Source organism: Elephas maximus, chromosome X (genome assembly GCF_024166365.1).
Source record: "Elephas maximus indicus isolate mEleMax1 chromosome X, mEleMax1 primary haplotype, whole genome shotgun sequence".
NCBI lineage: Eukaryota > Metazoa > Chordata > Mammalia > Proboscidea > Elephantidae > Elephas > Elephas maximus.
The window spans coordinates 98061344-98085031 of NC_064846.1; the positions used below are offsets into that span (position 1 = coordinate 98061344).

Below are 23688 nucleotides of genomic sequence, written 5' to 3' on the forward strand. Positions count from 1 at the left end.
CTATGATGTAAAGATGCTGTTTTACAGCTTTTCCTGAAAATAGGGGGGGTCCCAACCTCATCCCCCTTCTTCTCGCTCCAGAAGCAACTACTCTCCTGAATGTGCAGTGTCTCCAGTCCTTGTTCTTAAACTATTAGGATGAATATATTGTATCCAAAACAATATGGTATTGTTTTTTGTGTGTGGTTTTTAGAATTTACATAAGCTATACACGGTATTCTGTAACTTCCCCCTCCCGATTTACCATGCAGTCATTGGCTTTTCAAGATGTAGCCATGTTAAATTATGTAGTTTTGTTGATTTGCTTTTAACTTAAGGAACATATCACAGTTTATCCGCTTAAAAAATTGAAGGCAGCGCGATGCGCGGTAAAAGGAGAGTCAGAGAGCCATGGGTTGGGTCCTAGCACCCACCCTTAGGTGCTGTGTGTGGCGAAAGCCTTTCCCCTTTCTGGGTCTGTTTCATCAGTACCACAGGGGTGCCCACCCTACCTCACAGGGGAATCGTGTGGTTGGAATGAGGCAGTGCCAGAAAGGGCACCTAAAATAGCACCTAGCATATAGCCAGTTCTTAACTAGTAGTTCCCTTTCCTTTCTTCTGTGAATTAGTGGGGAGGGCCAATGGAAAAGGCTTAGATTTAATGTGATAGATTCTTTAAAATACTACTGTTTTAAGAAGGTTACTCTCTTTTACAGACTTAACCCATTTAGCAACCCAGCCTTTACAATCATGTAAAGATCTACTCCAGCCCAGGACAGATGAGCACAAATTCCAATTTCTTGAGCAGTGACCAAACCAGTGCAGGAGAAGCCAGTCTGGCCCCTGGCGGTAGGGCTTCCCTTCTTGTCCCAGCTGTGTCCTTTCCCTCATCCCTCAGAGATCCTTCCCCTACTCAACCAGCCCCTGCCCTTTCCTAGGGCCCAGGCTTTCTGGCCCTAGGCCTGTTGCCACTTCTTGTACAGCAGCTTCACTCCGCTGGCTCGGTGACAGGGAAAAGAACATTTGTGTCCTTGGGTCTCAATAGGTCTGGCGTAGATCACCCCATGGAAGATGCTGCTATTGTGAACCTTGCAAAACCCTCACTTCCTCTGTGCAGCGCATGTTCCTGACCACAAGCACCCAGGCAGAGGGGCAGGCAGCACGTGGCCTCAGCTGCCAGAGCACCAGCCCAGCCATGGTCCCTGAGGTAAGTGCTGCTGCCCAGCGCAGCCAGGCCACAGCTCTGAGGGTGAACCCAGGACACCAGGGAAACTTCAAGGCTGACCCACGACCCAGGGCTTCCAAAGGGTTGGGTGAGTAGGCAGAAGTTGCAGGGCTTGGTGTGGAAGAAGCACTGGACGGGGAATTGGGAAGCCAGCTTAGCCGCTGACTTGCTGTATGACTATGGGCATGTCCTGTCCCCTCTCTGGCTTTGGTACCTCAGCTGCAAACATGCAGGGGGTTAGAGGCTCAACCTCCATGACCTATAAGGCTCCCTTCGGCTTTGACGTTGAATTTTGAGTTTTATATGCTGAATTGAATTGGCACTGGGGAAGCCTGCAGCTCTGGGATGGATGAGGGGGTAAGTAATATTTCCATTAGAGCTGGGTGGGGGAGCCCCAGTGGGCGAGCCTTGGTGTGGGGGACAGGAAAGGACTGGGGCAGAAATTGTGTGTTTGGGAGCTGCAGTGATTTGTAGAGAGGCCCCCACAGGGGCAGGAATTTGGGGTCTCCAGACAAGGGCTGAGGAGGGGACTGTGGGAAGGCATTTGGGTGACTGAACTAGGCATGGCCAGGGCACTGAGACCAGCAAGCATTGAGGGAAGAGCAAGAAGAGAAAGAAGAGAGTGCAGGGAGAGCTCTTGGTACAGGAGGATCCCTGGGCCAATGGATGGCCAAGAAAGGTGACAGAAAAGTCGCTTTTGAGAAGGGAAGTTAGCATCACAGCGCCCAGGTGGGGCAGATAGGGTTCAGAAGGAAGAAAGGGGTGGACAGTTACAGGACCTGCCTTACAGAGAAGCTACCCTCAAAAACCACTCATCAGACTAAATAGCGAAGAAGTGATTGCAAAGGCCTTTTTACACAGCCCCTCCCTCCCTCCCTCCACAGATGAGTGAACACCAAGTGCTAGATGCCCCTGATTTTGCCTTCCTGGAAAACTGTAGTTCTTCCTATGACTACGAAGACAATGAGACCGACTCCTGCTGTGCCTCCCCACCCTGCCCACAGGATTTTAGCCTGAACTTTGACAGGGCCTTCCTGCCAGCCCTCTATAGCTTCCTTTTTCTGCTGGGGCTGCTGGGCAATGGTGCAGTGGCAGCTGTGCTGCTGAGCCAACGGGCAGCCCTGAGCAGCACTGACACCTTCCTGTTTCACTTGGCCGTGGCTGATGCACTGCTGGTGCTGACCCTCCCCCTTTGGGCAGTGGATGCTGCTGTCCAGTGGGTCTTTGGCTCTGGCCTCTGTAAAGTGGCAGGTGCCCTCTTCAACATCAACTTCTATGCAGGGGCCCTCCTGCTGGCCTGTATCAGCTTTGACCGTTACCTGAGTATAGTGCATGCCACCCAGCTCTACCGCCGGCGCCCCCCAGCCCGTGTGGCCCTCACCTGTGTAGTGGTCTGGGGGCTCTGTCTACTCTTTGCCCTCCCGGAACTGATCTTCCTGTCAGCCCACCATGATGACCGCCTCAATGCCACCCACTGCCAGTACAACTTCCCTCAGGTGGGACGCACAGCTCTGCGAATGCTGCAGCTGGTTGCTGGTTTTCTGCTGCCCCTGCTGGTCATGGCCTACTGCTATGCCCGCATCCTGGCTGTGCTGCTGGTCTCCAGGGGCCAACGGCGGCTGCGAGCCATGCGGCTAGTGGTGATGGTAGTGGTGGCCTTTGCCCTCTGCTGGACCCCCTACCACCTGGTGGTGCTGGTGGACACCCTCATGGACCTGGGGGCCTTAGCCCGCGACTGTGGGCGAGAAAGTCGTGTTGACGTGGCGAAGTCAGTCACCTCAGGCCTGGGCTATATGCACTGCTGCCTCAACCCGCTGTTGTATGCCTTTGTGGGTGTCAAGTTCCGAGAACGTATGTGGATGCTGCTTATGCGCCTGGGTTGCCCTGGCCGGAGAAGGCACCAGCGGCAGGCTGCTCCTTCCTACCGGGATTCATCCTGGTCGGAGACCACAGAGGCCACCTATTCAGGCTTATGAGGCTGGAAGTGGGGGCTCACCTTTCACTCACCCAGCCTGGCCCCACCCATACTCCAGGCTTCTCCCCTCCCCCTCTGCTGGGCTGTCTCTGGCTCTCCCCATGGCTTTGCCCCCCAGACACAGTACTCTGGGGCTCGCTGGCAGCCCCAGCCATGCTGGGTCTCCCATTTCTGAGGCCCTGGCACCCTCACTCCTACTGCTTCAGAGGTGGGTGTGTTCCAGCCCAGCCACCTTGGCTGCCTGGAGCCCTGTTGCCCTTCTCATCTGGTAACTGGAACTTGGCCTTTCCCACATGCAAACAACACAGAGGAAGCGGCCCCTGTGGGGCCTTGGTCCAGACCTCTTGCTTAGTAGTAATTGTGACTATGATTCCCAGAACCTCTGTATTTGTTCACTTTTGTTTTTATTTCAAAAATCTTGCTTAAAATTTTTCAATAAACAAGCTCATCAGGACCAGGGTGTGTGAGTGCATCAATACAGCCAGCCCTAGCTGGCTCTGAGGGTACACTTGCAGCTTCTTCCCTCCTGGCCCTGGGTCTGGGCCAACCCACCCTGCCTCTGTGAACGCCTGTCTGCAGTCTTCTTGGCCCTTCTGGGCACTCCTGCTAGTCACAGGGAAGCACCTAGATACACTGGCACAGGGTAGGCACTTGGCTAGTTAGTTGGCTGGACACTGTCTAGGCATAATTTGGGAGAGGCGCCTTCAGCCATAAGTAAGACGTAGTCTTGGGCTCTGGAAGGGAGGAGCAGAGGGCTAGCTGGGAAGAAGCGGCAAGAACTAACAATACCAGGCAATATCTATGCCATGAGGCAAATGAGTGGCATATAGACAGTAAACATGAAGGCTCAGAGCATGGGGGCTGCGCCATTTTGGAAGTTATCCTGAAGACAGAAAACTGAACAGACCTGAAAGGGCAGGCAGTATTTCCAAAGGCAGAGAGAAGGAAAGACAGTGTTTCTAGCAGAGTGAAGGCTGAAAACAGCAATGCTTACTGGAGGAATTATAAATGGTCCCAAGTGGTTAGATTTAAGGGTTTGGGTAGGAGAAGGGTGGAGAGTAAGACTCAGAGTTGGTTTGGGGTCAGCTGATGGGAGTGTTAGAGACCACTAAGAAAGCTGTAGTGGTTATTCAGGTGAGAGGTGATGCAGGCTCTTACTAGGGAAATGTCAGTGGGATTGAAGAAAAGCTAGAAGGTTAGATGACTTGCCAAAAGTAACAAGCGCATGGGCCACCTGGAAGCATGGGTGGGCTGTAGGAAGCATGTTTCCACGACTACAGCTGAGGTTGAAGTAAGTGGAAGAAATAACCAGGGCTTCCCAGAAACGCAGGTGACAGAGCTACTGATCTCCCTTTGCAGGGACAGATCCACTGCACCACCAGTTCACCCTGTGGAAGTCACTGATGCCCCATGGTCCAGTTTCACATGCTGGCTGGGCCCTTGCTAAGGCTGCAGATAGGCTGGAGGTGGCAATGGAGGGGAGGAATTAGAAGATTTAGTTAGGGAAGGTCGTCCTACTTTATGCACACACGCAATCCCGTCCCGCCTGTGTTAGGCTCGTTTGTGGCCACTAAAAGAACACTCTAAGCATCTGCAAAATGAAGGGAGGAAACAACTGCGTAACACATTCAACAAACAGTATAACCTTCCTGTAAGAATTATCAGTGGTGCTGGACTAATAAAGATGTTTGTGCTAGGCAGAATAAATAACCCCTCGAAGGTGTCTACATCCTAATCCCTAGAACTTGTGAATATGTTGGCTTACAGGGCAAAAGGGAATTAAGGTTGCTAATCATCTGGCGTTAAAATAGTCTTATAATTCCTCAAATAAATCAGATTATTCCCACCAATGTCACAAAACAATTTGTGTACAAATTTTTGAATGAGAAACTAATTTGTGCTGTAAACTTCCACCTAAAACACAATTGAAAAAAAAGATTATCCTGGATTATCCATGTGGGCCCAATGTAATCACAAAGATCCTTAAAAGTGAAAGCAGGAGGCAGGAGAGAAAAAGTCAGAGAAAGATGTAACAACAGAAGCAGGGTCAGAGAGATGCTTGCTGGCTTGGAAGAGGCAGGAAGGGGCCATGAGTCAAGGAATGAGGGTGGCCTCTAGAAGCTGGAAAAGAAAAGGAATTGGATTCTCCCCTAGAGCTTCCAGAAAGCACAGCCCTGCCAACACCTTGATTTTAGCCCAGTGGGACCCCGATGGACTTCTGACCTACAGAACTATAAGATAATAAATTTGTGTCATTTTCAGCCATGAGATTTGTGGCAGTTTGTTACAGCAGCAGTAGAAAACTAAAACAATGTGGATTCCAGTCTATATCCTGGGTATCTCCCAGAAGTGGGGAGGCCACTCACAAACTTATGGGCAGTCACGAAAATCGGAGAAACAGAATGAAGAGTGCTCTAGACACATCCTGGAACACTTAGATGTCCAGGGTCTTGGACAAAAGATGCAAGGATACGTTCTGCTTTTGGGACGAGGTGTCAATGAACAGACTCTGCAAACAAGTGAAATGCAGAAAACACTTTATTTTATTTTATGAACAATTACATGGCTCAGATGGCTTCATTCAATGTCAACAGCAACTAGATTTGTGAAACGTGTTTGTTATTTCCAGGTAAGTGTGACAGATTTTATCTCACAGCAGCCCTGGCTTTGTAGGGCTGCCTTTAAAACTTGTTCTGTTTCCAGCATTATTCTCATTCTCTCAACTTGCCACTCTCAAAAACTCATTTTTTTTTTTTTTTTGCATTTTGGTCTACACGTTAAAACTACGGAGTCAAAATTAAGACCCAGGATGGATCCAAAAGGGCCTCAGGGTGCTGTCAAATCCACAAAATGGTCAGCAATAGGGTCCCTAGTTAAGAACAATCACCATTAACAACATAAAACCCAAAATAGTATTTAACCCCTAATATTTGCTACTTCACAGTTTTTTTTTTAATGCTTCTTACCAATAGAGGACTCTGCTCACATAAATCTACTCTCAGATAACCTCAACCACCTCGGTTTTGTTTACTTGCAACATAATCCTTGCTGAGCTTTTTCATCACATCGCCATGGCCCTTCCCTGCCATCTCCTGCTTAACAGCTCTGTAATTCTCCTGTACATATTTGGCAAATGGTCTCACATGGGGCTCAATGGGGGTTCCATCTTTGCGAGTTAATGGCAGCACAACCAGAGGGCCTTTGCACTTAGCACAGGTAAAGCGTTTGGTGTTCAGTGATCTGGTGTAGCGGCCAACCCTAGGAAGGGAAGAGATAGCACACAAAAAAGAAGTCAGTCATTGTACGTCAACATCATCTCTGACCTGTTGCCCTTGGACCCAAAGAAAAATTTTCCGTGGAACACCAAGCAGTGGCAGCAGTCAGGTAGGCTCAAGTTAGGGGAAATAATGGAGAGAGAGAACATAGATTTAAGGGGCAGAGTAGTTTTACTCCTCAAGTCAGGTAGCCATCTAATAGAATCACTGAAGAGCCACTTGGAGGCCGCGGTAATAGGATAATAGGAAAAAGTCTAAGGAGAAGGGTCTTACCTGAATTTGCACTGAGTACATTCATAATGAATCCTGTAGTTAATCTTGTAGTTATGGCAACGGGTGACCCTGGGCAGCTCTGGGTGTACCATATTGGATTTGTTGGCATAATACTTCCAAGTGTCACCATGAGAATCTTGGACACCATCAAGTAGCCAGCAGGCTGCATGGCATATTTCATGGATCAAAGTATCCCGGAGTCGGTCTTGGAGGAAGAATGAAAAGAAACCGTGAGTTTAAACAATTTTCTTCTAGTCTGCTACCCAATAACCCCTAGATGCTCAGCCCAATCAGACACGAAGCCACCTTACATAAGCATATGCAGACAGGCATGAGTGTTAGTTCCCAGGATTTTGAAAGTGCAATTTCCACCTACTTCAATCTGATCTCATTAATAGCAGAGAGCCTTAGGTCAGGTGCTTACATTCAGCAAGTCTTTTCAGAGCAGCTCCAATGCGCTCATCTTTTTGTGGGGCACTGCTGGAAATACAGCCACGTGAAACACGGTTTCCGCCCTTTGGAAACTTGAGTGTACTGGGTGATGAGCAATCACAAGGGCCATGGGATTTGGTTAGGGCATGCAGAGGGGAAGTCAGGCCTACTAGAGATTGATGAGTTGAATTTTCAGAGGTGGTGAGACATCTAATAATAATGCCCTATGAGCAACAGACAGGAAACCTGTCCACACAGGAATACCAGTTAAAGCTGTGACAGTCTGTCAGATAATACCAGCATCGAAGAGCAATTTTACAGACAATGTATCAAAAGGAAAACACACAGAAGCAGTAAAGCTGCCCTGCTTCTGCTATCACCTGCAGAGTCACAGACTTTCAGAGCAATCTGAATCTTGGCATAGCGCTCCTTCTTCGGGTGCTTTGTCTCGCCAGTTGTGCATAAGCCAGCAGTTCTAAACATCTTTTTATTCCAGCGTATATCTATTTTCTCTGGCAGCTGAGAATGAAAAGCAAATGGAATAAGTCAGAAAGCAGTTCAAAGCAGATCAGAAAATATTAAGTCAAGAGTTTTTCTCTCTCTCATAAAAAAATAAGAGGATTTTTTTCTACCCCATGTTCTTGTCTTGATTTTGAGAAGAAATCTATTCAAATCTAAGCAGTGTGGGGTTGAATAAAAGCCAAGTTGAGACCCAGGTAAAGACAACTAATAGGCAATCAGGACACATGGGAGATTTTTGAGAACAAGTGAATGCATGGTTTGTGCTCCCTTTCAAGGAGACAAGCCTATGTATAAGAATGCTGAGGCAAAATTGAAAATGCAACTCAGAACATTTCAGGTGCCGCAAATCAGCCATTTGATGTAATACCACTGTCATCAGGAAGGGCACAAAAGGCTAGGGAATCTTTAGGAAGATACAAGAACTTTGCTTGCAAAAAATTTTGTTACCAGAGACAATAGTGTGAAAAACTTAATGACCAAAAAGTCTCACTGCCCCCAGATTCTCTCCAGTCCAGGACATACCCATGCTACCATCAGATCCATCTCTTTCAACAGCCATTTCATGTCCCATCAAATCCCTGTGCTGCAGTGCCTGACAATTTAAATTTAAGCTTCTCCCACCTGATGCTCTAGGCCCTCTATTATCTGGGCTTACGCTATCAAATATAACAATAGCTAACAGGTATCGCTTACTATGTCCTAGCCACTGATCTAAGCACTTTATGCCCATTAACTTACTCAGGGCTAACAATGATTCTATGAGGTAGTACGTACTGTTATCATTCCCATTTTACAGATGAGAAAATTGAAGCAGGAATTACCTATACCTAATGAGGCCACACACAAAAAAAATTTTTTTTTAATGAGGCCACAGAGCTCTTTCACATTATTCTTTAGCATGAATCCTCTTTTCCAGATAGTCAAGCCTCGAGACATGACCTCTCCCCCGCCATTGTTGTTCTCTCCACTGCTTGGTCTTTAAGAACCAGAATAAGCCTCACCTCCTCTTTCAGGCAATTCTCTTTCCTGATTCCTCAGACTCTCAGTGACTTCTCCCTCTGCTGATCTCCTGTGGTAATAATGGTTTCTACCTTTCATGTATGCGTGTTTTATCTTTCCATCTAAATTGACACTTCTTAAGGGCAGTAAATGCACGTGGTTTGCGTGTCTGTACCACACAGCACACAAAAGTGCGGGGCATACAGCAGGTGCTCAATAAATACTCATTTATTGATCCTACCTTTTTATCAAAGACGGAGCTGTTGAAGAGGTTGTAGATTTTCTGAACCAGCTCATCCTTATTTTGCTTGAAATTCTTTCCAGAATACTCTTTTGAGTTCTCAAGGTCAAGCAAGAAACATCCAGGTATTTTACACACAGGATTCCTACAAAGGTAAATTTAACTGTTTTATGTACCTAAAGAAATATATAGAAGAAATGCACACATAAAGAGCATGTCAAGAGAGACTTTAGAAACTTGCTGGTTCTTCTTCCTTTTCCAGCTGCTTATATGAAGGTATGTCCCAAGGATCCATTCACAGCCCTTTTCTCTTCACTCCTTGCACATTCTCATAGATGTGGAGTCCATGATTTCAACCTCAACAGGAATGATCCCTACACGTGTGTCTTCAGACTGGATCTCTCTCCTGAGATCCTATTCTGAACTGACAAATACCCGATTCAAATTTCCAACTGACTGACATAAGCATATCTCCAGCACAACATGTTTACCAAACTTCTGTTATAACAAGTTGAAAACTTCACAGGCATTTTTAAAATTCTTTTTCTGGGGGACTTTGGGAAGATGGCAGCATAAATAGACCGTTATCGTGACCCTCCACCACAAATATAAGAAATACAACAAGGAAACAGTGCTCAGCTTTGAGGGACTCTGAATCAGGGATCAGAGGAAGGCAGTGGGGAACTGCAGACAGGCAAGAATCAATGAATCAACAACTAGCCGCATACCTTAGGAAAATCACTTCTACTACCATCCCTGCCCCTTGCCCCAACCCCGTGGACCACCAGGTGCTGTGAACTGGGGAAGTGGCACCAGCAAAAGAGAATACTTCCCTAACCACCATACCCCTGCCTATACAAAGAGACAAGGACCCTAAGGTTCTGCTCTAAAATCAACAAGGCAGTCCTCGCTGGGGGTCCATTTAGAGTGTGCCAGCATGTCTCCCACCTGGTCACTGTCACCTACAAGCCTCCTGCGAATTACTACAGAAGGCCCCTGCAGTGGAATCTGCTCCCCTAGTCAACACTCTACCTGCCTCCCTGCGTACCCCATAGCTCAGGCCTCTGAACCCAGCTGGAACAACCTCCTTGGGGGTCAATTAGGGTTAGTCTCCCCCATTTCTGGTTGGCACTGAGGACTGCTGGCTGAGGCTGCTGTGTGCTAGGAAGCAGGTGTCTTGAGTGGAGGCTGCACTTGCAGCCAACAATCTGCCAGGATGGCTCTGACAGCATCAAGGCAGACCTCTGTGGGAATCAGACCAGAGCACGATACCCCCTCCTCTATGTGGTAACTATTGATTGCCAGGCTATTGCAAACTGCTACAGAAGGCACCTGTAGGGGAGTCCACTCTCCTAGTCAGTACTCTACCTACCTCCCTGTGTACACCCCCACAGCTCAGGCCTCTGAAATCAACAAGACAGACCTCCCTGGGGCTCAGTTTGGGTCTGTCTGTTCCCCCTTCTGGTCACTGCTGAGAAACTGCTGACTAAGGTTGCTGTGTGCTAGGAAGCAGGAATATTGAGTGGGGGGTACTCCCACAGCCAATATACTACCAGGGCATCTCTGATATCAAAAAGGCAGATCTCCCTGGAGGTCCACGCAGAGTGTGACAATGCTCCCTACCTGGTAACTGTTGGTTGCTGGGCTGGTACAAACTCCTAGAGAAGGTCCCCTACGGTGGAGCCAAGAGGCAGGTCACCTAAGTGGAGACTGCTCCCCCACCACCGCAGGGTCACTGGGGCTCTGAAACCAACAAGACAGCTCTCTTGGAGGTCCTTCTAGGGAGTGCCAGCCCCTCCTCCTCCTAAAACAGAGGGAAAACTGCCTGTGCTTCTTCTGAATGCCAGCTCAGATATAAGCAGCCCCCACAGAGCAGAAGGAAGCCTTGGGCAAAACTGGGGGGCAATACCCAGCACCAAAGAGAGCTCACTGTGTGTGGGATTTCAGGCTGAAATCATGCTTCCAGAAACAGAGAAGGGAAAGGTGTAATAACCAGGAGAGAGAGAGACGGAGAGGGATCTATGCCCCCTGGTGGACAGATTGATTAGTTCACGATATCTCACCTGAGTGGTGGTGCCCGGTGGTGCATGGATTGACCACAGCATGTTCCCTGGTGTGTTTGGGAGATATTAAAAGTTGAAAACTGAGATCTGGAACTTTCAAATCCTAATTAAACCAGGGAGGGAGAAGGAGCTATCACAGAGAAGGAGAAGAAACAGTAAGCAAAGCCCAAAGGCTCTACCAGCCTAAGAGTTTTTTGCAAAAAGTAGTGCAAGCAAAACAACCAAATACTGGGGAGAACTGCCAACAAAAAACCCGTAAGACACACAAATAAAAAAAAGAAATGAACTTGATGAAGGGAGTGAAAGCACACATACAGAAGTCCAAATAAAGAAAAAAAAAATGGGAGAATATAATACAATGTAAAACATTAAATTAAAGATTTAAGGGAAAATACAAAGAGCTAAAAAAAATAAGGAAAACAATGCAAGAACAAAACGAGAATCTAAAAGAAGAGACATTGTGACTGAAAGAGACATTAACTGAGATAAGAAACACAATAGGAGGACTTACCAACAGATTTAATCAGGCAGAAGAATCAGTGAATTAGAGTACAAGATAGTCAAAATTACAGAGGTGGAAGAGCAACAAGAACAGAGGCTCAAGAAGGCTGACCACAGTTTAATGGAATTACAGGACAACAACAAGAGACCTAATATACACATCATGGGAATTCCAGAAGGAAATGAGAGAAAGGGACAAAAAAGAATATTTAAAGAAATAATGACAGAAGATTTCCCCAATCTGAGAAAGGACATGAATTTTCAATTCCAAGAATCTCCAAGAACCCCAAGCAGGATAAACCCAAAGAGATCTACACAGAGATACATCATAGTTAAGCTCTCAAAAAAATAGATACATAGAGAATCCTGAAAGAAAACAGTCACATACAAAGGATCCCCAGTAAGATTAAGTGCCAATTTCTCCTCAGAAACATTGGAAGTTAGAAGGCAATGGAATGATGTATTTAAGGTGCTGGGGGTGGGGGGTGGGGGAAGAACTATCAACCAAGAATACTATACCCGGTGAAACTGCCCTTCGAGAATGAAGATGAAATTAAAACATTCCCAGACAAAAGTTGAAAGAGTTCATATCCACCAGACCAGCCCTACAAAAAATACTAATGGGAGTTCTGTAGATGGAAGGGAAAAAACACTAGAAAGTAATTCAAAGCTGTACATAAGAAGAAAGATCCCTAATAAAGGGAACTGCATGGACAACTATATGGGCTAGTAATAAGGTATTCATTCTTAATCATTCTACTAATTGTTGTGCCCCTCATGCTTTTTAATAACAAGTACAGTCATGAAGCACATAACATCCATTCAGACAATGTATGACCGCATATACGTCCATGGTCCTACAAGGTTATAACAGAGTTTAGAAATCCACTCCAGCCCTAGGGCAGCAGGGGGAGGGGTTCCAGAGCCCATCCGTGGCTGCGTGTCCCATTGCATTTGTCACAGACAGGACTATGCAGACACCACCAGAGCCGTTGAGGGAGATGCCCCGCCAAGGCTGCTGCCCTGGACACCCTGCACATGATGCCTGGGCCCAAGGCCAAGACTCCTCCTGCAGTGGCATCCACCTAACAGTCCGGGCTGTGACGGTGTTGGGAAGAGGAGCAGGAAAGGTGGCCAGGGGAGGAGGTGGAAGAGGAGCAGGCAACAGAGGAGGGGTGGGCAGGGCTGGAAAATTGTAAAGCCCATTGGGGGGATGGTGGGCAGGCAGGCAGGAAGGGAAGGGAGCAGGTAGTGCGGCAGGCCAGGAGGTGACCAGCTGGACAGCAAATGTGTGCGGTGCTGGGTGGGTGGACAGGTGGGCAGAGGTGAGGTGTGGCTCTGGGAGACCGGGCAGGGACCTCACAGGATCAGTAGTGGTGGAGCCAAAGTTTTCACACAGGCCCTTGGCGCAGCAGCAGCAGCACAGGTCCTGGGCCCACCTGGTGACCATCCTGCAGGCCTCTTTCCTGTATAAAATATGGTGCTTGCACACATCCAAATCACATAACGTCCTATTTCACAAAACATATTGAGGATGGTAAAGCAACACATAACTGTATCTAAAAAGCAAGGATAAAATTATGTTACAGGGCACATGAAACATAAAGACATAATTAGTGATAACAACAAAGAAAAAGGGAGGAGAGGAAGTATATAGGTATAGAATTTCTTGTACATTACCGAAGTTAAGTTGGTACCAATTTACCCTGTTGTTGTTATGTGCCATCAAGTCAGGTCTGACTCATTGCGACCCCATGTACAACAGAACGAAATACTGCCCAGTCCTGTGCCATCCTCACAATCATTGCTATGCTTGAGCCCATTGTTGCAGCCACTGTGTCAATCTATCTCATTGAGGGTCATCCTCTCGTTCATTGACCCTCTATTTTACCAAGCATGAAGTCCTGCCATCCTCCCTTCTAAGGAGCATTCCAGCCATACTTCTTCCAAGACAGGTTTGTTCATTCTTCTAGCAGTCCATGGTATATTCAATATTCTCCACCAAAACCATAATTCAAAGGCATCAATTCTTTTTCGGTCTTCCTTATTCATTGCCCAGCTTTTGCACGCATATGAAGGCGATTGAAAATATCATGGCTTGGGGCAGGCAAACCTTAGTCCTCAAAGCGACATCTTTGCTTTTTAACATTTTAAAGAGGTTTTTTGCAGCAGATTTGCCCAACACAACACGTCATTTGATTTGTTGACTACTGTTTACACGGGCGCTGATTGTAGACCCAAGTAAAATGAAATCCTTGACAACTTCAATCTTTTCTCCATTTATCATGATGTTGCTTACTGGCCCAGTTGTGAAAATTTCCATTTTCTTTCTGTTGAAGTGTAATCCATGCTGAAGGCTGTAATCTTTGATCTTCATCAGTAAGTGCTTCAAGTCCTCTTCATTTTCAGCAAGGTTGTGTTGTCTGCATATCATAGGTTGTTAATGAGTCTTCCTCCAATCCTGATGCTGCATTCTTCTTCCTATGTCCAGCTTCTGGATTATTTGCTCAGCATACACACTGAATAAGCATGGTGAAAGGATACAACCCTGACACACACCCTTCCTGCTTCTAAACCACACAGTATTCCCATATTCTGTTCGAACGACTACCTCTTGGTCTATGTACACGTTCCTCATGAGCACAATTAAGTGTTCTGGAATTCCCATTCTTCTCAATGTTATCCATAATTTGTTATGACCCACACAGTCAAAATCCTCTGGTTAGTTAATAAAACACAGGCAAACATCTTTCTGGTACTCTCTGATTTCAACCAAGATCCATATGACATCAGCAATGATATCCCTTGTCCCACATCCTCTTCTGAATCTGACTTGAATTTCTGGCAGTTCCCTGTCAGTGTACTGCTGCAACTGCTTTTGAATGATCTTCAGCAAAATTTTACTTGCATGTGATATTAATAATAACGTTCCATAATTCCCACATTCTGTTGGATCACCTTTCTTTGGAATAGGCACAAATATGGATCTCTTCCAGTCAGTTGGCCAGGTAGCTGTCTTCCATATTTCTTGGCATAGATGAGTGAGCACTTCCAGGGCTGCATCCATTTGTTGAAATATCTCAGTTGGTATTCTGTCAATTCCTGGAGCCGTGTTTTTCTCCAATGCCTTGAGTGCAGCTTGGACGCCTTCCTTCAGTACCATCTGTTCTTGATCATATGCTACCTCCTCAAACGGTTGAATTTCGACCAATTCTTTTTGGTACAGTAACTCTGTGTATTCCTTCCATCTTCTTTTGATGCTTCCTGTGTCGTTTAATATTTTCCCCATGGAATCCTTCACCATTGCAACTCGAGGCTTGAATTTTTTCTTCAGTTCTTTCAGTTTGAGAAACGCTGAGTGTGTTCTTCCCTTTTGGTTTTCTAACTCCAGGTCTTTGCACATTCCATTATAATACTTTACTTTGCCTTCTCGAGCCACCATTTAAAATCTTTTCAGCTCTGATCTCATCCCCTCTTTCGCTTCCATTTGCTTTAGCTGCCTTACGTTCAAGAACAAGTTTTAGAATCACTTCTGACATCCATCTTGGGCTTTTCTTTCTTTCCTATCTTTTTAATGACCTTTTGCTTTCTTCATGTATGATGTCCTTGATGTCATCCCACAACTCATCTGGTCTTCAGTCATTAGTGTCCAATGTGTTAAATCTATTCTTGAGATTGTCAGGTGGGATATGCTCAAGGTTGTATTTTGGCTCTTGTGGACTTGTTTTAGTTGTCTTCAGCTTCAACTTGAACTTGCATATAAGCAATTGATGTTCTGTTCCACAGTCAGCCCCTGGCCTTCTGGCCTTGTTCTGACTGATGATACTGAGCTTCTCCATCATCTCTTTCCACAGATGTAATCAATTTGATTCCCATATATTCCATCTGGTGAGGACGATGTATATAGTCACCATTTATGCTGTTGAAAAAAGGTATCTGCAATGAATAAATCGCTGGTTTTGCAAAATTCTATCATGCAAGCTCCAGCATCATTTCTATCACCAAGGCCATATTCTCCAACTATCAATCCTTCCTCTTTGTTTCCAACTTACCCATTCTAATCACCAGTAATTATCAATGCATCCTGTTGCATGTTCAATCAATTTCAGACTGCAGAAGTTGGTAAAAATCTTCAATTTCTTCATCTTTGGCCTTAGTGAATTGTGTGTAAATTTGAATAACAGTTGTATTAACTGGTCTTCCTTGTATGTGTATGGATATTATTCTATCACTGACAGTGTTGTGCTTCAGTGTAGACCTTGAAATGTTCTTTTCGATGATGCAAATAGGTCGAAAGTAAAAGGGTGGAAAATAATATTTCATGTAAATAATAACTAAAGAGAGCTGGGGTGGCAATCTTACTATCACGCAAGGTAGACTTTAAGACAAAATCTATTGGAAGAGATTAAAACGGACATTATATAATGATAAAAGGTCAATTCATCAAGAAGATTTAACAACCATAAATATACATGCAGTCAACATCAGCACACCTAAATATATAGAGCAAACATTCACAGAATTAAAGGGAGAAATAGATAGCACTACAATCACAGTTGGAGACTTCAATACACCACTTTCAATACTGGACAGAACATCTAGAAAGAAGATCAACAAGGACACAGAGGACCTGAATTACACTATAAACCAACTAGACTTAACACACAGAACATACCACCCAACAACAGCACAATATACATTCTACTTCAGTACACATGGAGCATTTTTCAGAATAGACTACATTAGGTCACAAAGTAAGTCCTGGTAAATTTAAAAATATTGAAATCAAGAAAATATTTTCTCTGACCACAGTGGAGCGAAGCCAGAAATCAGTAACAGAGAAAAAAAAACTAGAAAATACACAAACATATGGAAATTAAACAACACACTATTAAACTACCAATGTGTCAAGGAAGAAATCAAGAGACATCACAAATGTCTTAGAGTCAAATGAAAATGAAAGCACAACATCCAAAACTTATGGGATGCAGTGAAGGCAGTGCTCAGAGAGAAACTTACAGCAATAAATGCCTACAAAAAAAAAAAACATGGAAATTAAGCAACACACTATTAAACTACTGTGGTGCAGTGAATTACTTAATATGGCCCCTCTAGCCATAGTCTTTGTGACTCCCACACAAGGATTGAGTAGGACTATGCACATAAGATGCTTGTGGCCCACCAAGGGGATTGGGCAGCTTGCTGCTAATGCAAACAAGATGTATGGAACCTGTGATGGCTAAGGTTATGTGTCAGCTTGGCTGGGCCATGATTTTCGGTGGTTTGGCAGTTATGTAATGACATAGTAATCCTCCATTTTGTGGTCTGATGTAACTGTCTTCCATTTTGTGATCTGGTGTAATTATCCTCCATTTTGTGATGCGTTGTACATCCTAGCCTCTATGCCTGTGGTTATGATTCCATTTGGGAATAAATTGTCTATTATGCTCATGAGGCATAATTAAGCTGGGATGTATCCTGAGTCACCACCTTACTACAGGGTATGACTCAAGTCACCACCCTTATTCAAGTCATACACTTAAACACTGCCTTGCTCAAGTAAGGGGAGTTTCCTTGAGGGTATGGTCGGCATCCAATATATATATATATATATATATATATGAATGCTCTGGCAAAGCTCTCTCTCTTGCTCTGCATCCTGTATCTACTGCATCATCATCTGACCTCTGGTTCTCAGAACTTGAGCCAGTAGCCTATTGTCTGACCTGCCGATTTGAGTTCATCAGCTTCTGCAACCACGTGAGCCAAGAGAAGCCTCCAGCCTGATGTCTGACCCACAGATTTGGGACTTGCCAAGCTCCACAACTGCATAAGCCATTTCCTTGATGGTTCGTGAGTTCTGTGAAACGTTGCAGCAAATTATCAAACCCAAAGGCGGGAGGGAGAGTACTGAGGAGAAGAGGAGTAGTTGATGTTAGAGATGATGGAGTGGTATAGCAGTTTGGAGAAGTGGGACATTTGGGACATCTTTAACCTCCACCTCACTGGGACCATCTTTGTGCTGATCCTTCTAAAAAAAATTATTCATTCAACTACCAGTGGGTCAAGGAAGAAATCAAAAGAGAAATCACAAATTTCTTAGAGTCAAATGAAAATGAAAGCACAACATACCAAATCTTACAGGATGCAATGAAGGTAGTACTCAGAGGGAAACTTATACCAATAAATACTCACATGAAAAAAGTAGAAAGGTCTCAAATCGACAGCCTAACATTACAACTCCAGGAACTAGAAAGAGAAGAGTAAACTAATCTTGAACCTACCAGAAGAAAGGAAATAAAAAGATCAGAGCAGAGATAAATAAAATCAAAAGCAGAAAAACAACAGAGAGAATCAACAAAACCAAAAAGTTGATTCTTTGAAAAGATGAATAACATTGATAAACTTTTAGTTAGACTAAACCCGTAACCAAACCCGTTGCCATCGAGTCGATTCCGACTCAAAGAGACCCTATTAGACTAGCAAAGAGAAAAGATGCAAATAAACAAAACAAGAATTGAAAAAGAGGACATTACAACGGACCTGAGAGAAAAAAAGAGCATTGTGACAGAGTATTATGAAAAACTGTATGGCAACAAATTGGATAACCCACATGAAATGGACAAATTCTTAGAAGAACATAACCTACACAAACTGACGGAAGATAAAATATAAAGTGTCAGCAGACCCCATAACAAATGAAGACATTGAATCAGTGATCAAAAAACTCCCCCACCTGAAAAAAAAATCCTGGATCAGATGGCTTCACTGGGGAATTCTACCAAACATAGAGAGAATTGAAGAATTAACACAAGTGTTGAAACTCTTCCAAAAGATAGAGAAGGAAGGAATAATTCCTGATCATTCTATGAAGCAACACAAGCCTGATGCCAAAACCAGACAAAAACACCACAAGAAAACGACAAGCCAATTATCTCTTATGAATACAGATGCACTAATCCCCAACAAAACACTAGCAGCCAGAATCAAACAGCATATTAAAAGAGTCATACAACATGACCAAGTGGGATTTATCCCAGGAATGTAGGGATGGGTCAACATTAGAAAATCAATCGACATAATAGGTCACATCAACAGAACAAAGAAAAAGAACCGTATGATCATCTCCATTGATGCGGTAAAAGCATTTGATAAAATCCAACACCCTATCTTGAGGAAAACTCTCAAGAAGATCGGAATAGAAAGGAAATTCCTCAATATGATTCAGGACATATATAAAAAGCCAAGAGCCAACATTATATTTAATGGAGAAAGATTGGAGCTTTCCCACTGAAATTAGGAACAAGACAAGGGTGCCTGCTCTCACTACTTCTACTCAATATTGTATTAGAAGTCCTGTTGTAGTTAAGGACCATCGAGCCGGTTCCAACTCACAGCGACCCTACGTACAACAGAACGAAATACTGCCCGGTCCTGCACCATCTTTACAATCATTGTTATGCTTGGGCCCACTGTTGCAGCCACTGCGTCGATTCATCTCATTGAGGGTCTTCCTCTTTATCGCTGACCCTTCACTTTACTAAGCATGATGTCCTTCTCCAGGGACAGTTTCCTCCTGATAATATGTCCAAAGTACGTGAGGAAAAAGTCTTGTCATCCTTGCCTCTAAGAGCATTCTGGCTGTACTTCTTCCAAGACAAATTTCTTCATTCTCTGGAAATCCATGGTATATTCAATATTCTTTGTCAACACCATGATTCAAAGGCGTCAATTCTTCTTCAGACTTCCTTATTTACTGTCCAGCTTTTGCATGCTTATGAGGTGGTTGAAAATACCATAGACTGGGTCAGACATTCCTTAGTCCTCAAAGTGGTAACTTTGATTTTAACAATTTTTAGAAGTCCTAGCCCGAGGTATAAGACAAGAAAAAGAAATAAAAGGTATCCAGATTGGAATAAAAGAAATAAAATTGTTTATATTCACAAATGACATGATCTTATATATAGAAAATCCCAAAACTCCACAAGAAAACTCCTAGAGCTAAAAGAAGAATTTAGCAAAGTTGCAAGGTACAAGGTCAACAAACAAAAATCAGTTGTGTTTCTATACACCAGCAATGAGAAAACTGAAAGGGAAATTAGGGGAAAAATTCCATTTACAATTGCATCTAAGAGAATAAAATAACTGGGAATAAATTTACCCAGGGACCTGAAAGTACTTATGCAGTGAAAATTATAAAACACTGCTGAAAACTTAAATAAATGAAAAGATGTTCCATGTTCATGGACTAGAAGAATATTGTTAACATATCAATACTACCAAAAGCAATCTATAGATTCAATGCAATCCCAATCAAAATTCCAACACCCTTTTCTTTATAGAAGTGGCAAAACCAATGTTCAACTTAAAAAAAATTTTTTTTATTATACATTAGATGAAGGTTTACAGAGCAAACTAGTTTCTCATTAAACAATTAATACACATATTGTTTTGTGACACTGGTTGCCAACCCCAAGACATATCAACACACTCCCCTTCTCGACCTTGGATTCCCCATTACCAGGTTTCCCGTCCCCTCCAGCCTTCTTGTCCTTGCCCCTGGGCTGGTGTGTCCATTTAGTCTCATTTTGTTTTATGGGCCTGTCTAATCCCTGGCTGAAGGGTGAACCTCAGGAGTGCCTTCATAACTGAGGTAAAAGGATACACAGGGGCCATACTCTCGGGGTTTCTCCGGTCTCTGTCAGACCAGTAAGCCTGGTCTTTTTTTTGTGTGTGTGTGAATTAGAATTTTGTTCTACATTTTCTCCAGCTCTGTCTGGGAATCTCTAGTGTGATCCCTGTCAGAGCAGTCAGTGGTGGTGGCTGGGCACCATCTAGTTGTGCTGGACCCAGTCTGGTGGAGGCTATGACAGTTACGGTCCATTAGTCCTTTGAACTAATCTTTCCCTTGGGTCCGTGGTTTTCTTCATTCTTCCTTGCTCTAGACAGGGTAAAATCAGTGCAGTATCTTAGATGGCCATTCACAAGCTTTTAAGACCCCAGACACTACTCACCAAACTAGAATGTAGAACATTTTCTTTATATTATTTTTTTATTGTACTTTAGATGCAGGTTTAGAGAGCAAACTAGCTTCTCATTAAACAATACACATATTGTTTTATGACGTTGGTTGCCAACCCCATGACATGTCAACACTCTTCCCTTCTTGATCTTAGGTTCCCCATTACCAGCTTTCCTGTCCCCTATTGCTTTCTTGTCCTTGCCCCTGGGCTGGTGTCTCTAGTCTCATTTTGCTTTATGGGCCTATCTAATCTTTGCTGAAGGGTAAACCTCAGGAGTGACTTCATTACTGAGCTATAATGGTGTCCGGGGCCATACTCTTGGGGTTTCTCCAGTCTCTGTCAGACCAGTAAGTCTGGTCTTTTATTTATTTATTTGAGTTAGAATTTTCTTCTACATTTTTCTCCAGCTCTGTCCAGGGCCCTCTATTATGATCCCTGTCAGAGCAGTCGGTGGTGGTAGCCGGGCACCATCTAGTTGTGTTGGACTCAGTCTGGTGGAGGCTGTGGTACTTGTGGTCCATTAGTCCTTTGGACTAATCTTTCCCTTGTGTCTCTGGTTTTCTTCATTCTCCCTTGATCCAAATGGCGTGAGACCAGTGGAGTATCTTAGATGGCCGCTCACAAGCTTTTAAGACCCCAGACGCTACTTACCAAAGTAGATTGTAGAACATTTTCTTTATAATCTATGTTATGCCAATTGAGCTAGATGTTCCCCGACACCATGGTCCCCACAGCCCTCAGCCCAGCAATTTGGTCCCTTGGGGAGTCTGGATGTGTCCATGGAGCTTCCACAACCTTGTCTTGGACAAGTTGTGCTAGCTTCCCCAGTATTGTGTACTATTGTTCCCTTCACCAAAGTTACCACTTATCTACTGTCTACATAAGAGTTTTTCCTCCCAACCCTGCCCTCCCTTGTTACCATCAAAGATTGTTTCTTTTTTTGTGTAAGCCTTTTCATGAGTTTTTATAGTAGTGGTCTCATACAATATTTGTCCTTTTGTGATTGGCATATTTCACCCAGCATAATGCCCTCCAGATACATCCATGTTGTGAGATGCTTCACAGATTCATCATTGTTCCTTACCCATTGCATAGTATTCCATTGTGTGTACCATAGTTTATCCATTCCTCTGCTGATGAGCACCTAGGTTGTATCCATCTTTTTGATATAGTGAACAATGCTGCAATGAATATGGGTGTGCATATGTCTATCTGTGTGACAGCTCTTACTTCTCTAGGATATATTCTTAGGAGTGGGATTGCTGGATCATGTGGTATTTCTACTTCTACCTTTTTAAGGCAGCATCGTATCGTTTTTAAAAATGATTGTACCATATTGCATTACACCAGCAGCGCATAAGAGTTCCAATCTCCAACATTTGTTCTTTTCTGTTTGTTTGTTTTGTTTTATTCGTGCCAGTAATGTTGAGGTGTGATAGTATCTTACTGTGGTTTTGATCTGCATTTCTCTAACGGCTAGTGACTGTGAGCACTTCCTCATGTATCTGTTAGCTGCTTGAGTGTCTTCTTCAGTGAAGTGTCTGTTCATATCCTTTGCTCATTTTTTTAAATTGTGCTTTAGGTGAAAGTTTACAACTCAAGTTAATTTCTCATACAAAAATTTATACACATACTGTTATGTGACAGTAGTCGCGATCCCTACAATATGACAACACATTCCCCCTTTCCACCCCAAGTTTCCCACGTTCATTGAATCAGCTCCTGTCCCTTCCTGCCTTCTCATCTTGCATCTGGACAGGAACCACCCATTTGGTCTCATGTATCTGCTTGAACTAAGAAGCACATCCCTCCCAAGTACTGTTGTATGTTTTATAGTCCAATCTAATCTTTGTCTGAAGAGTGGGCTTCAGGAATGGTTTTAGTTCTGGGTTAACAGAGTGTCTGGGGGCCATGGCTTCAGGGGTTCCTCCAAGCTCAGTCAGACCACTGTTGTTAGGTGCCATCATGTCACTTCAGACTCATAGCAACCCTATGTACAACAGAACCAAACACTGCCCAGTCCTACGCAATCCTCGCAATCACTGTTATGCCTAAGCCCATTGTTGCAGCCACTGTGTCAATCCATCTCGTTGAGAGTCTTCCTCTTTTTTGTTGACCCTCTACTTCATCAAGCATGATGTCCCTCTCCAGGGACTGATCCCTCCTGATAACATGTCCAAAGTATGTGGGACGTAGTCTCGCCATCCTTGCTTCTAAGGAGCATTCTGGTCATACTTCTTCCAGAACAGATTTCTTTGTTCTTTTGGCAGTCCATGGTATATTCAATATTCTTCTCCAACGCCACAATTTGAAGGTGTCAATTCTTATTCAGTCTTCTTTATTCATCATCCAGCTTTCACAGGCATGTCTTAGTCATCTATTGTTGCTACAACAGAGATACCACAAGGGGATGGCATTAACAAAGAGAAATTTATTTTCTCACAGTCCAGAAGGCTAAAAGTCCAAGTTCAGGGTATTGGATTCAGGGGAAGCCCTTCTCTCTCTGTTGGCTCTGGAGGAAGGTCCTTGTCGTCAATCTTCCCCTGAACTAGGATTGTCTCCGTGAAGTAACCCCGAGTCTAAAGGACACGCTCTGTTGTGATATTGCCCATCTCATTTCTTATTGGTGTTATTTGCCTCCTCTTTCGCTATGAGTCGGAATTGACTCGACGGCAGTGGGTTTGGTTTTTTTGGGTTCTTCTGTCAGTTTGGCCAAGTTTATCAATTTTGTCGATCTTCTCAAAGAATCAGTTTCTGGTCTTGTTGACTGTTTCAATTGTTTTTCTATTCTCTATTTCATTTAATTCCACTCTAATTTTTTATAATTTGCTTCGTTCTGGGCCCAAGGGCTTCTTTTGCTGCTCTCTTTCTAGTTGTTCCCACTGTAGAGTTAATGTTTTGATTTTGGCCCTTTCTTCTTTTTGGACATGTGCATTTATTGCTATAAGCTGACCTCTGAGCACTGCTTTTGCGGTGTCCCAAAGGCTCTGGTAGGATGTGTTTGCATTCTCATTTGGTTTTATGAATTTCTTTATTCGGTCCTAGATTTCTTCTATAACGCAGTAGTTTTTGAGCAAGCTATTGTTCAGTTTCCATCTATTTTTTTTCCTTGCTTTTTCTGTTAATGATTCTTACTTTCATGCCTTTATGGTGAGAAAAGATGCTTTGTAATATTTCAAT

General features: G+C 44.0%; 2 protein-coding genes across 4 annotated transcripts in view; one reads left to right on the forward strand and one right to left on the reverse strand.

The window, feature by feature from the left end:
* The first annotated feature begins 1104 nt into the window (after positions 1-1104).
* CXCR3 (C-X-C motif chemokine receptor 3) lies at positions 1105-3633 on the forward strand. 3 transcript variants are annotated; one of them, XM_049872011.1, is made up of 2 exons: positions 1105-1186; positions 2089-3633. In XM_049872011.1, the coding sequence occupies exons 1-2, from the start codon at positions 1175-1177 to the stop codon at positions 3178-3180; spliced, it is 1104 nt and encodes a 367-aa protein (XP_049727968.1). In that variant the 5' UTR covers positions 1105-1174; the 3' UTR covers positions 3181-3633. The 3 variants fall into 3 exon arrangements, with proteins under 3 accessions (XP_049727968.1, XP_049727970.1, XP_049727969.1); XM_049872013.1 differs by lacking the exon at positions 1105-1186 and adding an exon at positions 1211-1292; XM_049872012.1 differs by lacking the exon at positions 1105-1186 and adding an exon at positions 1310-1561.
* A 2079-nt stretch (positions 3634-5712) lies between these two features.
* GCNA (germ cell nuclear acidic peptidase) overlaps positions 5713-23688 on the reverse strand; it is a 60493-nt gene continuing 42517 nt past the window's right edge. The window contains exons 8-11 of the mRNA XM_049871997.1: positions 8922-9066; positions 7540-7678; positions 6728-6932; positions 5713-6437 (exon numbers count right to left, since the gene is read on the reverse strand). Coding sequence (XP_049727954.1) covers positions 6188-6437; positions 6728-6932; positions 7540-7678; positions 8922-9066 — 739 coding nt within the window. The 3' untranslated portion in view covers positions 5713-6187. The remainder of the gene's footprint in view (positions 6438-6727; positions 6933-7539; positions 7679-8921; positions 9067-23688) is intronic.